General features: G+C 31.6%; 3 protein-coding genes across 3 annotated transcripts; 2 read left to right on the top strand and 1 right to left on the bottom strand.

Moving 5' to 3' along the window:
• Nucleotides 1-982: 982 nt before the first annotated feature.
• Nucleotides 983-2,602, top strand: LOC25493091 (berberine bridge enzyme-like 17). Its single transcript, XM_013601500.3, has one exon. It carries the CDS (start codon nucleotides 983-985, stop codon nucleotides 2,600-2,602), a length of 1,620 nt encoding a protein of 539 aa, XP_013456954.1.
• Nucleotides 2,603-6,812: 4,210 nt separating this feature from the next.
• On the bottom strand, nucleotides 6,813-10,988 carry LOC25493090 (triose phosphate/phosphate translocator, chloroplastic). Its single transcript, XM_013601498.3, has 12 exons — nucleotides 10,632-10,988; nucleotides 10,478-10,552; nucleotides 10,028-10,093; nucleotides 9,131-9,209; nucleotides 8,615-8,735; nucleotides 8,431-8,526; nucleotides 8,071-8,183; nucleotides 7,891-7,968; nucleotides 7,642-7,758; nucleotides 7,438-7,537; nucleotides 7,215-7,315; nucleotides 6,813-7,121 (listed from the first exon to the last, which is right to left on the bottom strand). The coding sequence occupies exons 1-12, from the start codon at nucleotides 10,871-10,873 to the stop codon at nucleotides 7,104-7,106; spliced, it is 1,206 nt and encodes a 401-aa protein (XP_013456952.1). The 5' UTR covers nucleotides 10,874-10,988; the 3' UTR covers nucleotides 6,813-7,103.
• A 10,254-nt stretch (nucleotides 10,989-21,242) lies between these two features.
• LOC25493089 (isoflavone-7-O-methyltransferase 9) lies at nucleotides 21,243-23,760 on the top strand. Its single transcript, XM_013601497.3, has 2 exons — nucleotides 21,243-22,056; nucleotides 23,284-23,760. The coding sequence occupies exons 1-2, from the start codon at nucleotides 21,289-21,291 to the stop codon at nucleotides 23,584-23,586; spliced, it is 1,071 nt and encodes a 356-aa protein (XP_013456951.1). The 5' UTR covers nucleotides 21,243-21,288; the 3' UTR covers nucleotides 23,587-23,760.
• The last annotated feature ends 98 nt before the right edge of the window (nucleotides 23,761-23,858 follow it).

Below are 23,858 nucleotides of genomic sequence, written 5' to 3'. Positions count from 1 at the left end.
TCTAAACAATGGAATTTTGGATTTTGAGGGGCGGAGTCCCGAAAGAAGTCCCTTTTAGGAGAGTCATGGTCCTTGAATTTTTTCTAATTTTATAGGGAAGTTTCAGAGCAATCCGATCAAGTAGTCTGAAAACCCGATTTTTGACTAAGAACAGATAACAATGACCTAAAACAAAAGGATAAGAGTTAGGAAGATTAATATTGTCCCTAAAATGGCTATACATGTTACAAATATGTTTAGGATTTATGCTGATACAGTTCGGATTATATAATCCGAACTATTTTACCTTAAAAAATGGTGTTTAGGGGGTTTTCGGATTATGTAGTCCGAAAACATCATGTAACGCGCCCTATTTTTTTAAGTTTCCAGATTACAAAATCCGTAACTCCATTTTTCACCCTATAACAAAGGAAAACACCATTCCGGATTATGAAATCCGGAAACCTCAAGGGCATTTTTGAAAGAAAAAAAACACAGGGCGCGCGAGAATCCTATAGGGTGGGAAAAGTAATACTTTTTTTTTATGGTCTGATCCACACTAAACTAGAGGGATGAAGGCCCGACCCGGTGGGCCTAATCCGTTTTGACAACTCTAAATTTGTTAGTGATGTTGGATTTGTATTTCTTTAAATATATCGACACCCACAACTTTCGTTAATTTGTTTTAAAATTTCTTCGAAAAAAAAAAGTCAATTTTAAATAAAGTATTTTCCTTTTAAAGAATTTTTTAATAATATTTAAGTCAAAAGTTTATTTCCTTTCTTACTAATATACCTTTTAGCTTTAATTTTTGACCAAGTATACTTTTTTTGACTAGATTGTAATTAATATTTCAATTTTTCATTAAATGAGACAAAGAATGTTATTAAAAACACGTGGAAAAAGTAGAGAATACATCGATATAAATAGAGATACATAACAAAAGAGGCAAAAAACCATATTTTTTTTTTGATAAAAAACAAACCATATTGTTATTAGTACAATGAAAATGATGGAAGCACCATCTTTTTTGTTGACAATGTTAACAATTGTCGTATCTATTACAACAACAACAACATCACAATCACCCATTCAAAATTTTCTTAACTGTTTTTCTCATAATTCTCAAGCTTCAAACTTTGTTGCCTCTGAAGTCATTTACACACCAAACAATACCTCATTCTCAGCCATACTAAATGTAAGAATACTAAACAAGATATTTAAAGCAACAACAACCCCAAAGCCTTTGGCAATTATAACTGCAAAAGATGTTTCTCATGTCCAAGCAACAATTAAATGTGCCAAAAGTAACAACATTCAGATAAGAATTCGAAGTGGAGGGCATGACTATGAAGGTTTATCATATTTATCAGATGTGCCTTTTATTGTACTTGACATGTTTCACCTCAATTCAGTTGATGTCAATTTACAAGAATCAACAACATGGGTTGAATCAGGTGCAACACTTGGTAAGATTTATTATACAATTGGAAATAAAAACAATTCTTTTGCTTTTCCATCCGGGGTCTGTTTTACTGTAGGTGCTGGTGGTCATTTTTCTGGTGGTGGTTATGGAAATTTGATGAGAAAATTTGGTCTTTCTATTGATAATATCATTGACGCAAAAATTGTTGATGTCAATGGTAATATTCTTGATAGAAAGTCAATGGGAGAAGATCTCTTTTGGGCTATCAGAGGTGGTGGTGGTGCTAGTTTTGGTGTTATTCTTTCATGGAAACTTAAATTGGTTCAAGTTACACCACATGTTACTGTGTTCAATGTGAAAAGGAATGCAGATGAAGGTGCAACCGATGTTATTTACAAATGGCAATTAGTTGCACCAAAATTGCATAAAGATCTTTTCATTAGAGTGAAACCTATTGTAGTTAAAATTGGTCAAGGGGGAAAAAAGGTAGTACAAGTTAGTTTTATTGGCCAATTTTTAGGGACAATTGAAAGACTTTTACCTTTGATGAACGAGAGTTTCCCTGAATTAGGTTTGAAAAAAAGTGATTGTATGTCAATGCCTTGGGTTAATTCAACTCTCTTTTGGTGGAATAAGCCAATTGGTACTCCTCTAGAAACATTGTTGGATGAACCAAAAGAGTCTGAAGCAATTAATTTCAAAGCTCAATCAGACTATGTGAAAAAACCTATTTCAAAGAAAAATATAGAATCCATATGGAAAATGATGATTGATGGTGAGACGTTGCATATGGAATGGAATCCTTATGGTGGAAGGATGGAAGAGATATTGTCATCAGAAACACCGTTTCCCCATAGAGCAGGGAATTTGTTCTTGATTGAGTACTATAATACTTGGATTGAAGAATCTCCTGAAGTTATTAAACGTAACGTGAATTTTTCAAGGTCGTTTTATAAATTCATGACACCATATGTTTCAAATTCTCCAAGGGAGACCTTTCTCAACTATAGAGATGGTGATATTGGTGCCAATCATCCAAGTAACGTAACAAACATTAGCATTTCTAGAATTTACGGAAGCAAATATTTTAAAGGAAATTTTGAAAGATTAATGAGTGTTAAAACCAAGGTTGATCCTGATAATTTTTTCAGATATGAACAGAGCATACCTACTCGGTCATCTAAAAGTCATATGTAATGTCAATTCTTGTGAAATAAATGGCATAATACAATTACGGATAATATTACAATGAATGCATTGCAATCTATCTTCTATCGTTTATATATATATTCTATATATATCTTTGTAATCAAACTTTGGATTATTCTAATGCAAATATTGTGCTAATGTGGCATTCTACAAATTCTCTCCCATCTCTAACAACCTTAAAACTCTCCAACGTATCAATTAAACGTGTAACCTCTCTTGAAACCGTGCAACTCTCGACTATATCAATTTAATGTTTAATTATATTATACATTTCCTACCCAAAAAACTGATGCATTCAATGTCTATTTGTACTAATACAAATTAGAGTAAAATACACCACTCTTTTGAGAGGAGTTGAAATTACATTACACTCCCCTCTTATGCAAAATATATTAGAAAATATTACATTTATCTCCCTTATGAGAAGATTGATTTACGCTCCCCTATCCTCTAATGTTTAAATCTACACTTTTCTTCCTTAATAATTTGTATTTTTATTTTGTAATAGTTTAGTAACGAAAATTTGACTCACACATGACAATGAAAAATTGTGTGAGTGCATTTTATTATAATCAAAATTCAAATCACATTCTACCCAATTTTTGATATACAATATCATTCACATAGTTTTGAACATTATTTTAAATAAATTAATTTAAAAATTACTAAAACCAATAAAATATAGGTATTAAAAAATATATTTTATATTTTAAATCATTAAGTTAATGATAAATTTTTTTTATTTTTTATCATTGTCATTGAAATTAAAAAGAAATAAATTATATTTGCATGAATGGTGGAACAAGACTTATAGATATCGTAAAAGTATTTATTTATGTAAAAATAGATTAAAATGTAGTAAATAAATAAATCTTAGAGAAGGGGATTGTAATATAAGCATCTCTTAGGGGAGAGGATAGAGGAGAAGAATATAATTTATTTTAGATTTTTATTTTCAAAGAGACGAAGATATATATTAGAACATAAGAAGGAAGGAAAATATAATTCAAACATCTCTTAAAAAAGGGGAGCATGATTTACTCTACAAATTATCACAAAAAAAAAATAAAAAATTAAATTGATAAATTGATTTCATATGATATGACCAATAAATAAAACATTGTCTTTGCAAGTTAAATAGAAAATTAGTTACATAAACATAACTTCCAATGTCCTCGTAAACTTAACTTAGTTGATATGAACAATATATAATATATGCAAGGTTCAGGGTTCAAACTCCGACCACCACAAAAAAAAAAATACATAACTTCCCACATTATATAAAAAGGAAACATATAAACTTATCACATCTATTTTTTCACTCAACCATACAAGGCATTGGACAAGAATCTAATAGTAACTTTTTATGCACCTAAAAATCTATTAAAACATTCCAATATTTTTTACATCTTCATCATTGGATGGATGTACTTCTTAACAATCCTTTAAATATAATTTACAAAATGGAAAAATTTAAAGCTTAATTTTTTGAATTCTCTCTCACCCTTTGTAACTATAACTTATGTCATATTTATTTTCTACTTATTCATACACGTTTGACAATTTCACTCAATCTGAGTGTTTTCACCATGTCTTCTACTGATATCAATTTCACAAAAGAAATTTTTCTACACTTTTGTTGATAAATTAATTGGTTGGTTATAATTTTATTTTTATCAAGGGCCATTATTCTATCCATGATCATTATGTGTATAAATTTTAGTTTTGAATCATCATCATTGCTTTCTTCAACCAACTTTTAAATGGTACTTTTCAATTTTATATAATTATATAGGAATATATATATGGAGAGTGAGCACATTACTTTCTTAACAAGACTGATTTTTATTTTTATTTTTAAAAAAATTTGGTTTTCAGGTTGTATGCATAATATTTAGAAAGAAGTCTAAGCATTTTAGAGCTTTGTCACACCAAAGTCACCTTACAAGAAGTTTAAGCTCTGTTAATAAACGGAAGCTAATTATTCTTCTCTTCATTAATTAAGTTGTGAACCTTATGGATGGTGATGAAACTTATTAGGATAATTATCATTTTTAGTGTTGGCAATGATTGAATTTAATTACGGATAGTCCTTACGTTATTTTGGCTTGTGAACATGATGGTGTAAATTAATTATAGAATAGTTATCGTTAAAATTTCTTGGACTTCAATTCTAGATGTATGATAGAAACTTAAAATCTCTAAAGAAGTTTTTTTTTTTTTTTTCGGGGTTCGAACTCTAGACTTTACATATATTATGCATTATTTTTACCAACTGAGTTAAGCTCACAACGGCATAAAAACTTTTATTTTATTCTAATTCGATCAACTACACTTTTGTTTTTTTATACTACATATTATTATTTCATATTTTGGATTAATTTATACTATAATTTCTATATAATGACATTTATTGATCAATTTTATTCTTTAACTTTTACATGTTAAGGTATCTCTTTATTTAGTAGAAAAAAGCATCTCATTTTTTATATAAAAAAATTAATGAAAAATGGTATCTCTCATCATTTTCTCTTGAAACTTTCCTTCTCTCTTAACTATTTTATCATTTATTCTCCACTAAATGATTAATGCATAATATATGTAAGGTTTGAGGTTCGAACCTCGGCCATCACAAAAAAAAGAAAATATATCAACATGCTCATTATGAGAGACTACATGGACATATTTTTTGGTTATCATTTATCTTTAACTTTCCACTAAATTTAGACATACGCTAAACATGAATTTAGACAAATTTATATCTTTGTAATCGAACCTTAAGGGGGCGTTTGTTTCATAGATTCATAAATTAATTCCAGGAATAACTTACCTGGAATAAAGTAGTGGGAAGTTTATTCATGGGTATTTTAAAAAAAAATGTTTGGTTAGTATTTTAATTTCCCAGGAATATTTTCAAAAAATGTTCCCATAAATAGCTAATTGGTGTTTAGTTTGGAATATATATTCCTAGAAAAAACATGATACAGTTATAAAAATACCTCTACCTTGTTTCTAAATCAATTTGAATTTATTTACTATATTTTATTCTCATTATAACTTGAAGCATTTCAAAATACACCATAAAATAAAATTATGTTTTCATATAGTTGATTGATAGAATAGAACAATATTGTTGAAAACTTGAATAGACACATAAATATTTTTTTGCACAAACCAAAAAAAACATAAAGAAATAATAGATGGATTACATAATAACATACATTATAACAATGTCTTGATGTAGAGTATGTAAAAGAAAAAAATCAACACGTTCAGTGTATTGAGAAATTAATTGGCAGTTGAAAAAACATGGTTGGTAGTGGGGTTTTCATGTAGCAAGGCAAATGTCATTCTTAGGAATAAAACATCCCAACTCCTTTTTCATGGGAATAAAAATGGGGAGATCATGGGTTAAAAATTTTCCTGGGTATAATTTGTTCCCAGGTATATTTTTCTTTTACCTTCTACCAAACATGAGAAAGTGCATTCCCATCCTCATATTCCCAGGAATAAATTTTATAACCTGGAAACAAACACCCCCTAAGTTGTTCTCAAACCTCTATTATGCTGATGTGTCATACTTTAGAGAAGTTTATCATCTAATTGAATTACCACTCCGATTCTTTTCTTGCCTCTTTTTAATTCAAAGTTTTGTTTCCTTTTGTTAAGATGTCATGTTATTGTGATGGTTTGCATTTGCCATTCCTAATTATTTTGGATGCTGGAGTCACATGCTCAACTTTTTTTCTTGTACGTTGGATGCATACGGTAACGCCTTGTTGAAACTTAGGTTTGACATTATAGGATTGAAGTATCACAATTGACTCTCGATCACCGGAGGCATGGGGTGATACTAATGGTTAGAGAAAGGTTTTGTAACGTTTTGGTTTGAGTCATTGTTTGTCACTTTCTTCCCTAACGAGGCAAGTATAAGTGTTTTGAGTCTTTATATAGATCATAGGATTGATCCAAACAACGATGCCATGTAGAAATTATGGAAGCAACGAGACAAAGTACATTGAAGATATGAAGAGCAAAAAACTTGGGGAAATTATGTCTCAAGTCCCAAAAATAACTTGGAAAGTTACCAAAGATTTTAAATTCCTAATGTGCTTAGTTCATGAGATGGTGTTGAGACTCAACAACCAACTAAGAGGTTTATATGTCTTGGAATAACCATGTTTTGAAAGCCAGAGACTACATTCATGTGTGTTGTTGTGTGCATTAAGATTATGAATACAGCTTTGATAATAGTTTTAAGAGCTATTTATGGCAATAATGGATACATCATTTTTCAGTCATCAAAAGAAGACTGCAAATCAGCAAGTCCTTGTTTTCTGAATGAACAAGGGGAAAGATTTGACAAAAATAAAGAAGGAAAATGAAATGCGCGCTATCACAATGATAGTACAGTACTGAACAACAAAGTCAATTATTTTGAAGGAAATTTGTGATGATTTACAGTGCAAGCATCCTCCAAGTTGACGCCTTATGCTGCTTTTGCTTGCTGAGAAGAAAAAGAAAGGATAATAATGTTAATTGTATTTGGTTATTTTGCTATGCAATTGTGGTACAGAAATCAAATGAAAACAACACTCACTCGCTTCTCTTCCTCGATCTTGGCTTTGATGAAGGAGTAGAGTGCCACTCCAGCAATTGCAATGGCAGTTCCTATACCAGTTTGGGTTGAAATCTTGTTACCTGTGTCAAGCGTTTATATTCAATCAAAATGTCAGATTTCTTGAATGGAAACCCAATATAAATAAATAAACACTCGCAAAACTTAAAAGTGCAATAATATGATGGAAGAAAACAATATTTACCGAAGATAATGATTGAAAATCCAATGACAAATACACGTTTGAGTACGTTGCCAACTGCATGAGTGAGAGGAGCCACTCTCTCCAATGTGTTGGTGGCTACCTGGTGATCGATGAAAAATGTAGGTATATAATATATAATATATAGTTTCAGCAGGCTTAATATCATTCAAAATTTATGTTATTACATGGAAAATGAAGATTTACCTGGTTGTAAAGATGGTAAAACATACCAACCCAGAAGAGATCTGATACGAACTTGACCAAACCTACTTTAGCAATTGCATCAGCGAAGCCGGTCTTCAACAGTGTAGGCCCTTCAATCTATGGGATCAAATCATGAAACAATTGAGGATGCAATGCCAAAGCAAGGAAGTATTTTATAATAGAAATCCACATAAATAGAGATTAAGTATTAATTCATGGGAAATAAGAAATGTTAATCGATTCACTCACAATTAAGGCCGGTGGTATGCATACAATTAGAGCAATGATGGAAATGTAGGCATAGACATTGGTACTATCCATATCAGTCTGCACAAAGAGTTATTTAATAATAATAATAATGCAATATGAAAAAACAATTCTAAGTATATTAGCTAGGAGTGAAGTTGTAGAAGAAGATATATAATTAACCATGGCTTTCTTTGAATAGATACTCCTGTATGTAAATGAAATGTTTGAAATCATAGCACTTATGAAGCCGAGCCAATTGAATGAGAGCTCAGTCAATGATGCCAATGACACACCTGAAAAGTATCACAAACAAAATTACTACAAATTCCAATGACTAATTAAATTATTCTGCATATTATCCTTTTTTTTATGTTTGGAGTTTGAGCTCAAGATTAGAGTATATACACAGAAAATACTACTTTGAACATAAAATAAGTTTCATGCATACATGAAGTGTTGTTATAAGTGGAACTAAAATAAATGTATAGATAATCATAGCTGAACATGAAAGAATAATGAAAGAGATAATTAAGAAGTTACCAAGAACAACGGGAGCAAGTGAGAGCCATAGAGTGATGGGAATTGATTGTCCAAGTATGAATTGTGAAGCAGCAGCATTAAAGAATGGCTCAAGAGCTGAAACATACAAGTTTAATTTCAATTATCACAGTTAGAAATTAAAGTAGATCTCCTTCCATATCTTTATCATAAAGTTTTATGTCACCTTTGATGGTATGTGTGAAAGAAACAGCAACTGCAGCAAATGAGACATTGCTGGTCACATGGCCTAATGCATGACAGACAGCTACAGGAATCAGCAACTTCAGCTGGTTGCCGTCTATTGGCTACATAAAAAACACCATATCACTATAATTATCGTTCATATATTAGATCATTCATGAAAAATAAAATACAATTAAAATAACCTAACAAATTTTATTTATTGTGAAAGTGAAACTATAAACTAGTAGTGTCTCAAAAGGTTGATTTCATGAAAAAACCTTAACCGATTAATAACATAACATGGTGAATTCAGAGAAGTGGTGGCGTAGCTAGCATTGCTCAACAGGCCCCTCAGAATTGTTCAATTCCTCAGGTCGTAACTTCTGATGAACATTTTATAGCTTATAAAACCGACCAGGTCTAACTCCTAATGTTTGTTCGCGCGAAATTTTGAGTAATTCAAGGGACCTATTAAGCAATCATCATGGTTTAGGGGATAATGGGCTGAGAGACTTACAGCGCGCTTAGGAAGGCCCACAGTCCAGCTGACTAAACAGTAAACCACTCCCACCAATAAATGGATAACCGACACGAAGCTGCACAAACACAGTCAATCAAAGTCAACAAAACTTATGACAAGAAACTAAGGATTTTTTTTTTTAATTTCATATATACTATAGAAGTCTAATCTAACATATGCATAATGAAATTCAATTATAGAATTCTAAGAGAATTTTGATGCAACTGATTGTAAAAAAGGTTACTATCTTGCGATTGATCATCATAAACAATCATTTGAATGATTTCTAAGTTAGATATGAATATAGATATAATTTTACGTGATTTGAATGACTTCTAAGATTTATCTAAGTTAGATTTGATTGATCATCGTAAAAAAAAGTAGATACATTGTAGCATACAATTAAACTAATATAAAATAAATGAAAATAATATTACCTCCGTCCTTAATTATAGGATCCCTTTTGAAAAAATAACGGGAATTAAGATAGTGAATATTTGTATTAAATATGTTTGCAATTATTATTGGTTTTACAATTTTATCCTTTAAGAGAGAGAGTTGTTTATGTTTTCAATATGTTATTTATTGTTGATTGAAGAAAAAGATGTATAATAATAGAGGCATGTATGTAAAGAAATAATTAATGTAGTTGGAAATAACAAAATGATCTTATAAAAAACGACAAATTTTTTTCTCAAAATGTTCTTATAATTAGGGACGAAGGTAGTAAATTTAAAAAATTCAATAACACTATATAAGGTATTAGTTAATTATTCCATAATTGTCTTTTTAGCACATGAAGATACAATGAATAAAAAAAAATAAGGTTAAGACATGGAATACATGAACGAACACAACAAAGATGGAAATATAAAACGAATTGTAACAACTTACTAAGGATAGGGGAAATAATTATAGATCTTCTTGTTTAGGATGTTGAAAATCACATTCAAAAAGTACCTGCATCAAAAGAACAAAAACGTAAATTCAACACGTTAAAGCGATCATGATCCGGCACACAACACAAACGATGTGGTTTGTGTTTATCTCAAGTACACAGTTACAGTGACAAACAAGCTTAACAAAACAAAAAACAGAGTAAATGAAACACAACACAAACACAGACACTGTCCTAGGTATTGTAGCCGTGTCCGGTGTTTGACACATATTAGTATCATGATCCGGCACTGATACATATGATTATATTAAATTATACTATTTTTTTTTTAATTATTATATGTGGCTACTATATACTGTATATGTTAGTGTCTGGGTAATGTTCGTGTCTCTATAAATGTCTATGTCATGGTCGTGTATGTATCATGTTTCATCGACGTGACTTACCAAGTGAAGAAGAAAAAACCGGTGGTAAGAGCCGGATACTTGCTAAAGAATCCAACCGGAGCAACCTTCTCTCCACTGTAAACAAAAAAACAACATTAGTGAGTACAGTAACACTACAGAGTTTTTAAGTCAGAACGGATTAAACGGACCTCACCCGGCGGAATCATCGGCAGCGGCGAGGCAAGGACGGAGGAGTACACCACTTTTCTTAAGAGCAGGTGAACAGAGTTCAGGACGAAGTTGTCTTCCAAAGACAAGGTTCCCGCCATCAGAGACTGATCCGATCGATTTCACGGAGAGGATGGAAGCGCCATTGGTGAGATGTTCACGATGAAGTTTGTTGAGACGAGGGAGGGAGGAGAGTGTGGTGGCGCGTGACAACACTCGTGACTCCATTGGGATCAAAATGTGGGAAGATGATAAACAAGTAGAGAGTGATATATGGATGATGTTGGTGTTGGTACCTGTGGTTCTCGTTAACCGTCTCTTCTTTGGAGCAAATATTTCCTTACTAGTTTTTAAATGTATCAAATTTTTTAAAAACACTATTTTGCAAAAATATACTAAATTAAACAACCAAAAATAATTTGTATAAATAAATTGACTATTTATAAATAGATTTCAAGATTAAAATGACTAATAATATAGACTTGGATTGGTCCTCATAGATTGGTCCGGTGGTGTAGATATCTCTAGTTTGAAATATAGACTTGGATTGGTCCTCATAGATTGGTCCGGTGGTGTAGATATCTCTAGTTTGAATCTTCTCAACATCAATTCTTGTGATTAGTTTATATGTAATCTTGTTCTGACTTTAAATAGAACTTTCGTTGGAAATAGTAGAATCGATCCACTGAATTAATCAGCCCTCAATAAAATTGATCACCACATTAATCGGTACGGATATCAAATTTGCAATTTTGATATATTTAAGAAGAACAATGCTAATAACACTCTCGTTTGAACACTCTTTAATACTCACTCTTTTATTAGTTTAAATTATTGTGACTCTATTTTGAAAATTGAACCCAACAAAGTGGTGAAATATACATTGATCTCATCCAATAAAAATAAGAATGTTAAAAAGAGTGTTGAAAGTGAGTGTTATGGACATTCATCGTTTAAGAATATATCCAATGTCTCAGACATTCAAAGATAAAAAAGATTGTTTATTTTTTTTTTTTAATCTTGTGTGTTGGGTATAATTACGTGCTTCACAAACACGTGAGTTAGGTGTGGTTGATGGCTTGATTGTCGTTAATGAAGATTTTCTGAAGGAGTGGATGGGAGAGATGGTGAGAGAGTAGGATGGTATGGGAGAGATTTTTGTGACTGATATTTACAAAATTTTGTTCTGACTTTAAATGAGTCTCCTGTTGGTAGATGATGAAGTCAATCCCTTGAATTAGTCGGCCTCCCGCTAGTTGACCATGAGATTGGAGCTCTGGTTTAGCGGATTTCTACTAGTGGACAATAAGATTGGTCACCACCTTAGTCGGTCTTTGGACTGAATTTGAATTTTCAAAATTAAAAGAAACTTTACAATTCCAATACATTTAGAAATATATCGAGTGCCTCAGACATTCAAAGATCAAAAAGATCGTTTACTCGTTTTTTTATCTTGTGTGTTGGGTATAATTGCGTGTTTCGCAAACACATGAGCTAGGTGTCATTGATGAATTGATTGTCGTTGATGAAGATTTTCTGATGGAGTGGATGGGAGAAATTTTGTGAGAGAGTAGGATGGTATGGTGGAGTTGAGAGGATATGGCTATTGTTGGATGGGAGAGAGTGGGGTCCTCTTATCTATTGTGGGAGATTTGTGTCCAATGTGGAATGGTTGATTGGTGGTGACTGGATGAATGAGTGTGTGACTGTAGCTTCTATTTTGTTCAAAAAAATCATCGGTGCCTTATCGTGTCATGTTCCTTCTTTGCCTGTGATCGATAGTTACGTTAGAGGTTACTATCAATTTATTTAGATGTTAGTGTTCCTCTCTACAAACTACAAAGTACTAACTTAACTAATGTCACGGAATGACTCATTTTGTCACCGAAAAGAACAAGAAAAAAATGAGTTTTTTTGTTTTTGTTTTTTTAACAGTTGAAAACCTTTTGTTAGACAAAAGGGCAGTAAAATGCTTGTGTTTTTTAAATAATAATAATTTGATATAATTTATCAATTCATTCTATGAATTAAATTTATGCGTTTTTAAATTGAATTTCATGAAAAAAATTGAATTCAATAAAAAAAAAACTTAAACGTGTGCTATGCTATCATTATAGTTGGGAAAATAAGCCAGCAAAATATCACTATTACTTTAGCATCATCTGTGGGGGCTTAAAGCATGATGCTATAGATGCTCATGCCCAATTGCATTTGAATTAGATCCCCTACAATTGTTGTAGGATATTTAATTTCCGGTTATGATTTTATTTTAAATTACTACATTTTGTTCAACTTTGAACCTAAAAATGGAAAAAAAAAAATCATTGGTCCCAAAATATTTGAACAAAATCAATCAATTTTGTGTATCTTTTAGAGTATGAATGAAGCTTAACTCAGTTGGTATAAACAATGCATAATATATATAAGATTCGAGGTTCGAACCCCGACCACCACAAAAAAAAAAAGTATGAATGGAGCAACCGAGTGTGAAAAGAAAAGGAAAGAAAAATATATGTCTCTTGAGCTTAACGTGAAAATTCTTCTTGATATTTTTAATAAAAAATGAAACAATCCAAAGAAAAGAAAAAGAAAGGGGGATAGAATAAAAGGAAAAAAATTGATGAAAAAGAAATGAAAAAAAGAGAAAAAGAGACAAAATGCTCAAGTGGATTCTATCACAAGTCAATTGCTGAAGGTGTTTTGTTCATATTGCTAAAGGTCATCCATATTGGTTGAAAAAAAAAAAAAAAAAAAAATTATATTCCAACCTCTTGGAAAAACCCGTTACAACCTTTGAAAAGTGTCCTTTTTAATTGTGCTTGCTTTCACAAGCGATATAAATTTATAATCAAGTTTATTATATTAAGACATTATCTTTGATGAAATTTGAGCGGATTCCAGACATCCAATTATGAATTGAGTGATCTTCTAAGATAAGAGCTCTATTATTAAAAACATATTATTTAGAGGAGCCTAAGCCTCTAACTTGGAACTCGAATTGGTGAACCCTTGGTCTTATCTTTGCCTAATGTCCACACTTGTATTTGACGTTGCGTTCTTTGTTCTTAATGTCCGCTTGTTCCTAATTTTTTTCCTGCTTAAAGTCATTGCTTAAGGACAAACAATAGTTCAAGCATGAAGAAGTTTCATAAGTCTGTTTTTTTAATATATTTTTATGGTTATATTTTACTTAATAGTTAGTATTTTTATATGATTTTAGTTTCAATTTACTACATTTTGTTTAATTTCTTTTTTATAGGAGAAGAACAAGAAAACATGAAGAAAGTGATGACAAAAATGCATCTGACCAAGCTTTGAAGATAAGAAATTAATTAGTGGTGGTACTCAAAGACCAAGTCAATGCAAAACGGTTAAAAAAATAAGGTTAAATTGCAATTTTGGTCCCTTAACTATTTAGGTATTATCGCTTTGGTTCCTTAATTAAAATTCGATTTATTTTGGTTCTTTAATTTCTTTCTGTTACACATTTTGGTCATTTCCGTTAGTTTTAATTCAAAAATGTTAGGTTTTCTTCATTTTCTTATGTATTTTTTCTGGGATTTTTGTTGTTCAAGGTTGATGGAGATGATATGAAGATGAAAAAGAGGAGAAGAAAATGAAAAAAACCTAACATTTTTGAATTAAAACTAACGGAAATGACCAAATTGTGTAACAGAGATAAGTTAAGGAACAAAATAAATCAAATTTTAATTAAGGGACCAAAGCGATACTACCTAAATAGTTAAGGGACCAAAAATACAATTTAGCCAAAAAATAAAGGAAAAATCACATTATTATGTGAATAGCAAGAACCATCATGTCAGTAGCCAAAAGATCAGAGAAGAACGAACACCTCACTACAAAAAGCAAAGGCCAATACGACCACCCTTAGCCCTATAAACCTTATAAATTTCATTGTTCTCTCGACTTTAGAGATATAAGATAGAACAAGATATTCAAAACATGAAAATAATCTAGTTTCTCTTGAAGTGATATAAGGTAATTGGACATGAAGAGTTTTGCAAACGATTTCACCATGAAAGTATCATTGGTTCTAAAAATATCTTTTGCTTGTGATTAGAGCCGTCAAAACATGTCGGGACGGTCCACAAAAGCCCGAAAAAATGTAGGGTTTGAACACAAAAATTTGGACCCGTTTAAAACCGGGCCTTTTTAGCCCGAGTCCGTCGCGGGCTAGCCCGACCAGGCCGCATGTAGCCCGTTTAATTTATAATTATTTTTTGTGTTATGTGTATGGAATTCGGTGATCAGGAAATCAATTGATATAGAACGACATAAGTCATGTTAGAACTACATAAATCATAAGTCATGTTGGAAAACTGGTTTTATAAAACTATCTTTGGTCTGTAATATTTGCACAGAATCAAATATTATGCACATTTGTTGAATAAAGTTGTACTGCTACATTTATCTTAGGAATTCAGCTGGAGTAGCTCATTATATTTTGCTATGAAACGTGCTTGCTTGTGAACATAACTAGAACTATTTGTTTTTTACTTTGTAAACTGTAATCTAAATGGAATTGCTTAAATGAAAATGTTATGAATATAAATTTGGACGACTATTCTAAGAAGTGAGATACTTTATAAAAAAAAAACAGTGATAAATTGCTAATTGAGTTTTTTTGTTTGAAGGAAAATTGCTAATTGAGTTGTGTAGGTATTTTTTGATGTAATATTTTATTTTTAAATTAAAAGCTTTAAGTAACCGGGCTGGCCCGAAAGCCCGCAAAGGGTTGGGTTTGGACAAATATTTTTGAGCCCATTATCTTCCGGGCCTTTTTGACCCGACCCGCAAAACCCGAACCCGCCATGGGCCGACCCGTTGCGGGCTGGATAGCTCGTTTTGACGGCTCTAATTATGATAAAATAACTGTCTTAAGGAGACTTCATATTATTGTTAATTTTTAGGTTTAATTGCACTTTTGGACCCCTATCTTTCCAAAAGTTGCGGTTATGGACCCCTAACTAATTTAAATACAAAACAACCCCTTATGTTTTGATTCTTTGGTAGTTTTGGACCCCCAAGGCAAAAAAAAATAAAATTGACGCGTGCCACGTCAGCGTTGACCGAGTCAACAATGGACTGGGGGTCCAAAACTGCCAAAGAATCAAAATATAGGGGGCTGTTTTGTATTTAAATTAGTTAGGGGTCCATAACCGCAACTTTTGAAAAGATAGGATCCAAAAGTGCAATTAAGCCTAATTTTTATACCAAACAATCAATCTCTAAGTTTCAATTTTCTTGCTCAAAAAAAAATAAAAGTTTCAATTTTCTTAACCACTCAACTTAGAAAAAATAATTTGGTAATTGACAAACTATTACGCGATAAAACTGCGCACTTATGACTTATCAACCTTCCGTTTGATTTCTCTACCAATTTGAAATCATTGGTAACTTGATTTTAGAGTGTAATATCCTTCTCTAGAAGCCATCCACATTCAACCTATCTTCTTCATGTTGATTAATCATATGAATCTTCATAATATTATCTCTGGCATTTAGGGTGGGTGAGGCAAAGAGTTTCCTACTATGGAAAAGTTAATTTTGATCCTTAGATCAAGTAAAGAACATATTTTTACCATGGACTCTCAACATTATATCTAACTATCCATCTTCTGCAAACTCATTTCCCTACTTTCTCCCCACCAGATACCTCATTGCAAAAACCATTTTCATAATTAGAAAACCCATTGCACAGAGATACCCATTTTAGCACGGTTCATACATTGAAAGCCATTTAATTACAAAATCCAAAAGTCACCTCTCTGTGGAGAGGTGCAAGCAAAAAGCGGCCAGATCTAAAAAATTGTATTGTAAATTTATATTTTTGGTTGATTTGAATTTATTTTGTTAAATTCAATCAGGTTGATAATTTATTTGTTAATTTCTTAACTTTGGGTGTTCCTAAAAAACAATGTTGGTTCATAGCTTCGAGAAAAGAACAGTGAATTAAATTTAGACACTCGCACTACAGCTTTGAGAGGGATACTTTTGTTTGCATAATAATGTTGAGCATAATAATTCCATGAACTTTTGTTAGATTTAAACGGGGTTTTCACCTAATTGTCAGCATTGGTGGAGGACCAAAGTCCAGAGGTAACAGTCGGAGTTGGGGATGTAAAGAGAAGGTCTGGTGAGGTGGTGGGGGAAACGGAAAAGTTGTTGTAGAAGATGAGTGGTTAGATATAGTGTTGAGAGTCTATGATAAAAATGTGTTCTTTACTTGATCTAAGGGTCAAAATTAACTTTCCTATAATGGGAAACTCTTTGCCTCACCCACCCTAAATGCCACCGAGCATCTGTATTTTCAAATAGTTATGGGTTAGAATTTAGAACTTTAAACCGTTGTGATACAGAATCCAATAGTCTTCCCATATCTACTTCTACTACTAATTTAGGAAAATCAATAACCACCAAATTTCCGTTATTACCCTAATCTAATCAAATAAAATCATTGAATTAGTGGATTAATTTGTCTTTTTAAAAAATTTGATTGTTTAAGATTAATATTAATATTTACACTTCTTCTAAGTCTGACAAAGCCTCCTTCATCCGATTCCCAAGTTTTGAAAAATAAATTAAAGTTCACGGTGTGTTGGAATAGAAACTTCACCCCAATAACATTATATAACAACTACAAATGACTGGATGAGTCTTTAACTAGTGTCAATAGATACTCCATCCCCAATATATCAACATGATATCTTTCTAAGAATTCAATTAGTGTTGTTAATTAATGTTTTTCTACATATAACTAGGTTAGTTACCATTCTTTAAATTTATAAAGTGGGGTTGTTTATAACATTAACCCTCCGAACTTGGTTTGTCAATAAAGTCTGATTAACAAGTCTATTAATCTAAGGAGATATCTCAAGAACACCATTAACAAACAACTTTACTTTAATCACTATACACAATGGTGAAGCCTTGCACATCATTGAAGTAGCCTTGACTTCCGGACTTTATTTTTTGAACAAATACATTTTTATACTTGACTATCTTAGTAATAACCCCAAGGAGAAATAACGCGAACACAAAGTTCATTAATTCATCTGATTTTTTTACATTTTTAGAGTCTTACAACATTTTTCTTTTTAAACTAAAGAAATGAGAGTTTTTATTTATTTATTAAAAAGTGACATTAATGATCATTTTACAACTATTTTCTTAAGTATGTGAACTCAACACCTTGAGATTAAAATGCCAAGCTCTTACCAACAATTCCGAATATGGATGATGAGTTTTTTTTTCTTTCTTTTTTCTGAAAATAGTTCAATATTATTTACATTGAAAATGACATTTTTAATCTATTTATTACACAATCAACTATGAATGAATTTCACTCATGAAACATCTTTGATTTCTTTTGTTACAGTTTTTGTTTTGTTTCCTTTTTTAATTGTTGCTTATTTATATTTTATATAAGTGTTCCGGATCGGCTAAGAGCCAACAAAATAAGGCCCAAACACGGCGAGGGCACAATTTAAGTTTCGTGTGGAACACCGCATTAGAGCACGTCTAGGTCCAGCTGAATCGTTGAAGGGATCTTTAACCGTCTCCTACAGAGGCGTCATATTTTATGGAGGCAATTATTCTCCTATACGCTTATATAAGGGTGACATAGTGTCACATCAAAGGTACGATTTACTTTTACCACATTTCACACATATCCACCTCATTCTCATAGTGAATTGAGCGTTGGATTGCTAACGTACATGCAAGTACAATTCTCCTCCATCGTAAAGACCACCGCAAAGGATCAACGTCTACCGCAACAAAACGTTCAACACAACCGTACTCTTTTCTGGATCTTCATTAGACAGATCAATAAGTAAATATTATTGAAAAATATTTTGTTCGTTTAAGTTTAATATATTATCTTTAAAAATAAATTTTACATATTTCTTTTCTAATTAATCCTATGCTAGTTTTGCCACTAAACATACGTTATAAACTAAGATAAAACTTAGATGCATTTATTTATTTTATTTTAATTTCTTATGGATCTTCACTAAAAATACATTTTTTTCAACTATAAGAAACTTTGAAAAAAATTTATATTTTAAAAAATTATAAGTAGTTTAGTGAAGAATCATATAAAAAAACACTTAAAAAAATGCATTTTTTTCCTTATAAACTTTCAGTTTCAGTTATAAAGTTGGCAGATCCGACGTTATACACATGAGATTTTTTTTTTGGGTCAAAAACATCAGCCTGACCCGTGACTTAACATATACAGAAGGAAGATACCACCACATTCACATTGCTGCATTGCTTGATCACTGTGCATTTCCAAAAAAAGACCAGCACACAGCCACACACAGTGATTATATCACACGTTTTAATAGAGAAAGAGCACGCCACGACAAGAAGAGAGTTGTTGCACCCGTACCGTGAGGACGCAATGTGAAAACTAATCAGCAATTCGTGATACGTCATCAATGATTAGGGCCGGTGTTAAGGGTACTAAAGTTCTCGTTTTAGTCCTTCCAATAAAAATATTTTTTCATCAAATTTTATAAATAATAAGGCCTCCTATACAAATTAAAAAGGCCTTACATATTAAAATTTGTTGACATATTTAAGACTATTACTTTTTTCATGCTATTCTCATGCATCTTGCAAAAAAGACCAAAAATACTCCTCATTCGATTTATATAATCCGAACCAGATTATAACAAATTTCGGAAGATAAAATCCGAAGTATTTCGAACTGTGATTTTTGTGTTTTCTTTGATGTCAAAAGTCTATGCTGACCGTCGTATAATCCCCGCATAAGCTGCAGAGCAATTGCAGGGATTATATGAACGGTCAACAATGACCATGACACCTAGTCACTCTTAAAAAACTAAAAAATATTAAATAAAAAGTAAGAAAAAAGGTGAAGTGAAGAATAAAGAAGTTTGTTGAAGATGCAAACCTATTTATAGCCTAAAATAAGTCCTAGATCATAACTACAGTCAAATAAAACGTGTTCCACAATCCAACCGTCCAAAAATGCATTAAACACTCCACTAACCGTCCAAACCATTGGTGAAACGCCAGCGTCCTAAAAATTTGAGGGTGTTCGGATTATATAATCTGAAACAGTCTAAAACAAATTCGAATTATATAATTCAAACGCCCCATATTATGTTTTTGGAGGGTTTTCATGGATGATAACATAGAAAATAATAATAATAAGTAAACAACTTAAAACAACATAATATTCTAGGATGATGTTCGAAGAGGTGCTTTTGAACTTGATCATGCAGGCCTGCCAACTAACATATTTTGACCAGCAGGTCAACTAGATCAAGTTCATAAGAACCTCTTCGAGATTAGATCTGCAACTAGATCATAACTTCATCATACTTTGTATCCATCTATCTATATATTTTTGACAGCATGCTGAAGATCTTCATCATGCAGTCAAATAGAGAGTTGTCTATTTGCGACCGCATAAGAAAGATCTTCAGCACAATGACAAAAAAATTCTTGGTTTTTTTTGGTGTGTGTTGCTGGTAATGAAAACAGAAACACTTATTTATAGAAGTATCTGGACGTTGTGGACCACATAAATTATCGGTGCAATGTGGACCATACAAAAGAATCTTATGCTCAATGAATTCGGATTATATAATCCAAATTGCACTTACACCTATAAAATTTTGTTTAATAAATGATCGACAAATTTTAGGGTTTAAATGAACATTTTTGACATAAAGTAAAACATAATGAAAATTTAAATTATACATAATAAAACAACTTAATTCAACAACATATAACTAACCATAGATAAAATATAATTCGACAACATAAAATACGTAATTAAATAAAATATATCACATCATAACAGATCAATTAAATTAATATCTTCATATGGTGCATCTATGAGTGCCCTGATCTCTTTGTAGTTTCTGAGCCGGATCAAACTTTTTTGAATTAATATCTTCATATGGTGCAGTCACCCCTTAATTGTCTAATTGTTTGTCGTAAGACGTGTCTGAATACTTTTGGGGAGCATGCCGTTTAATGTAAGGAGCTTCTCTACTTTAAGTACATACATGACTTTGTTAGGGATGTCATTTTTGATATATTAAGGCGGGCGAGAGTATCAGTGAAGAAGGAGGCGCATGTGAACTTTGATCCATTAGATAGAGGATCAACACTTAAACCTGCAAATGTTATGATGTATGGGATATATAGGAGAAAACATATTTGTGTAGATTTGTCTAAGGTTTCACCACTTATGTAAATAATCTTTGATACATATATAAAATAAAAGTTAAAGATAAGAAAACAAAGATAATTTTTATTTCTTTTCAATAAATAAACGAAGTAACAATAACCACTTGAAAATTCATACAAAATGTGAGATCCCGATATTCGGATTCAGATACGGTATCCAGCCAAACAATTATTTAATTGAATCTATTTATTTTATAATTTATTGTCTGAGTCTTGATAAGTTAGTCAAACTTCATCATTACTCCTTTTTGTTTCATACGCCATATACAAATTTTTATTTTTATTTTTAACAAATAGTGAGGGTTAAGGCGGCACATACTCATATATAAAGCACCCTTTAGTTCATTGAAGAGCATCACAGCCAACACAATCTTCAATCCATTATTCTAATGGCTTCTAAAAATGACTTATACAAACCAAGTGAGCTTTTCCAAGCTCAAACTCACTTATACAAAATCATGTATGGTTTCCTTAATCCAATGTCTGTTAAATGGGCACTTGACCTTAAAATACCAGATATCATCCACAACCATGGCCATGCCATGACTCTTTCTGAGCTCATTTCATCTCTTAAGGTTCCACAATCAAAAGAAACATGCGTCCGTCGACTCATGCGCTTATTAGCACACATTGATTTCTTTGCAATTGTCAAAATTGATGAAACCAAAGAAGGATATGCTCTTACACCAACATCACAACTCCTTGTCTCTGACACTGATCATTGTTTATCTTCAATGGTTCGGTTGCTGAACACTCCAACTCTTGTTGACGCGTACAATCATTTAGGGAAATGGACTTGTGGAGAGGATCTCACAATTGTTGAGACCGCATTAGGCCCAGAAAGTTATTGGGATTTTATTCATGAAAATTCTGCATACTTGAAGAGTTTTAATGATGCTATGGAAAGTGATTCTCATGTTGTGAGGTTGGCTTTGAGAGATTGTAATTCTGTTTTTGAAGGGATTGGTTCATTGGTTGATGTTGGTGGTGGAACTGGAAACACAGCTAAGATTATTTGTGAGGCGTTTCCAGAGCTGAAGTACACTGTCTTGGACCTTCCACAGGTTGTTTCGGGTTTAACAGGGAGCATTAACTTGAGTTTTGTTGGTGGGAACATGTTTAAATCTATCCCTCAAGCTGATACCGTTTTGCTCAAGGTATATCATACAACTAGAATTATATATATATATATATATATATATATATATATATATATATATATATATATATATATATATATATAATCTTAATTACATATCCCTTAGCGTATTAAAAAGAATCGAACTATGACTAATTTAGTTCGTGAACTACCCGTCATAGTTTGATTCTTCTGAATGCGATTTGATTTAACAATTTAGTTTTTGGTTTTCATAAAAAGTCCTAGTATTCTATTTGGTTCGGTTTTGATTTTTCTTATGGTTCTAATTTTATCAATTAATAATAGCAATTTGATACAGTCTGATTGGAAAAATTACAGTTCATTTTTTGCAAAGGTAGTTCTGATTTGATTCAGAACAACTGAACTGGTGTTCCGAACACTTAAACCAATTCAATATGGAACAAACCAATAATAGTTCGATTCAGTTTTACCTTGGAGTGTACATGTGTTGGTTCAACCCGAAAATTCAGTCAAATCCATAAAATAAAAAAAAACCTAAAAAGTGGGTTGAGTTTGATAATTGGATAGTAAGATTTTAAAAATGAAAAACTAAAAAAATAACGGGTTTCGCGTAAAACGAGACTAAAATCGAATAAACTCAGAATACAAAAGTTTTTGGTCATAAATCAAGTTTAATTTTCAAAATTGCCAAAAGACATTCTCTATATTGAAAATAATTCGGATGTTTGCACTTTTTGGTTGTTTTTATGCTAATGCAATTTCATGCCATGCAACTTTAGTTTGTTGCAAGTATTTTATGTTGAAATTCATTATATGATATTATCATTTATTATTTTTTACGCTGAAATATAGTGAAAATAAGATATACAAAAGTTGAGTATTTTTTATGAAAAAAATACGATGACTCATCATTTACTCATTTAATGTTAACAAAAAAAACAGAAAAATAATTTGGATAACCTATTACCAAACTTAATCGAAATCGAAAATTAGTGGGTACCGACTCAATAGTGTAACATGTGAATATTTTACCTCACCCAGAGTACCTTATATAGTTCGGGTCTTGGGTTTGGCCAAACTCAACCCAAACCGATCCTAATACAGTGCTGATTTTACCTAACTTTTGTAATGGTTCAGTCATGATATATACTATGTATTGGTGCTTGTGGTTTATAGCTCATAACTAATACTTGTGTTGAAACTCAAAATATTAGCAAAAGTTAGAAAGAGTTTCTGATCTACGTACGTATGACTATTTTTGCAGTGGGTTTTACACAATTGGGGTGATGATGATTGCATTAAGATACTAAAAAACTGCAAGAAAGCTATTTCTGGAAAAGAGAAAGGAGGAAAAGTGATAATCATAGATGTTGTGATAAATGAAAAACAAGATGAACATGAAATGACAGAAGTAAAGCTTTTACTTGATGTGGTTATGATGACCAGTCTCAATGGAAAAGAGAGAAATGAAAAGGAATGGAAACAACTTTTCTTACAAGCTGGCTTCAAATACTACAAGATCTTCCCCACGTTTGGTTTTAGGTCTCTTATTGAGCTCTATCCTTAAACCTTGCTGTAATTTAATAAATAATTGTATTTTTGCTTTGTTATAAATTTATATTATAGTTGTAATAAAGGAGCCACTCATATTTAACTCTAGTGATATATAGATGGCCTCTAACCAGTGTAATAAGAAGCAAGAATAAGAATGTAATTTGTGTGATATCAATTTCTCAAAAAATATGCAAATAGTTTTGTAGTGCCTTGCACAACTTACATCAGAATTTGATGTATCAATTTGATATTTGGTAAAAAACATGTTTTATTCAATAAAATTTG

This window comes from Medicago truncatula, chromosome 4, assembly GCF_003473485.1.
Source record: "Medicago truncatula cultivar Jemalong A17 chromosome 4, MtrunA17r5.0-ANR, whole genome shotgun sequence".
NCBI classification, from domain to species: domain Eukaryota; kingdom Viridiplantae; phylum Streptophyta; class Magnoliopsida; order Fabales; family Fabaceae; genus Medicago; species Medicago truncatula.
Note: the sequence above shows the minus strand (reverse complement) of the source record. Positions and strands in the feature narration are given on the sequence as shown.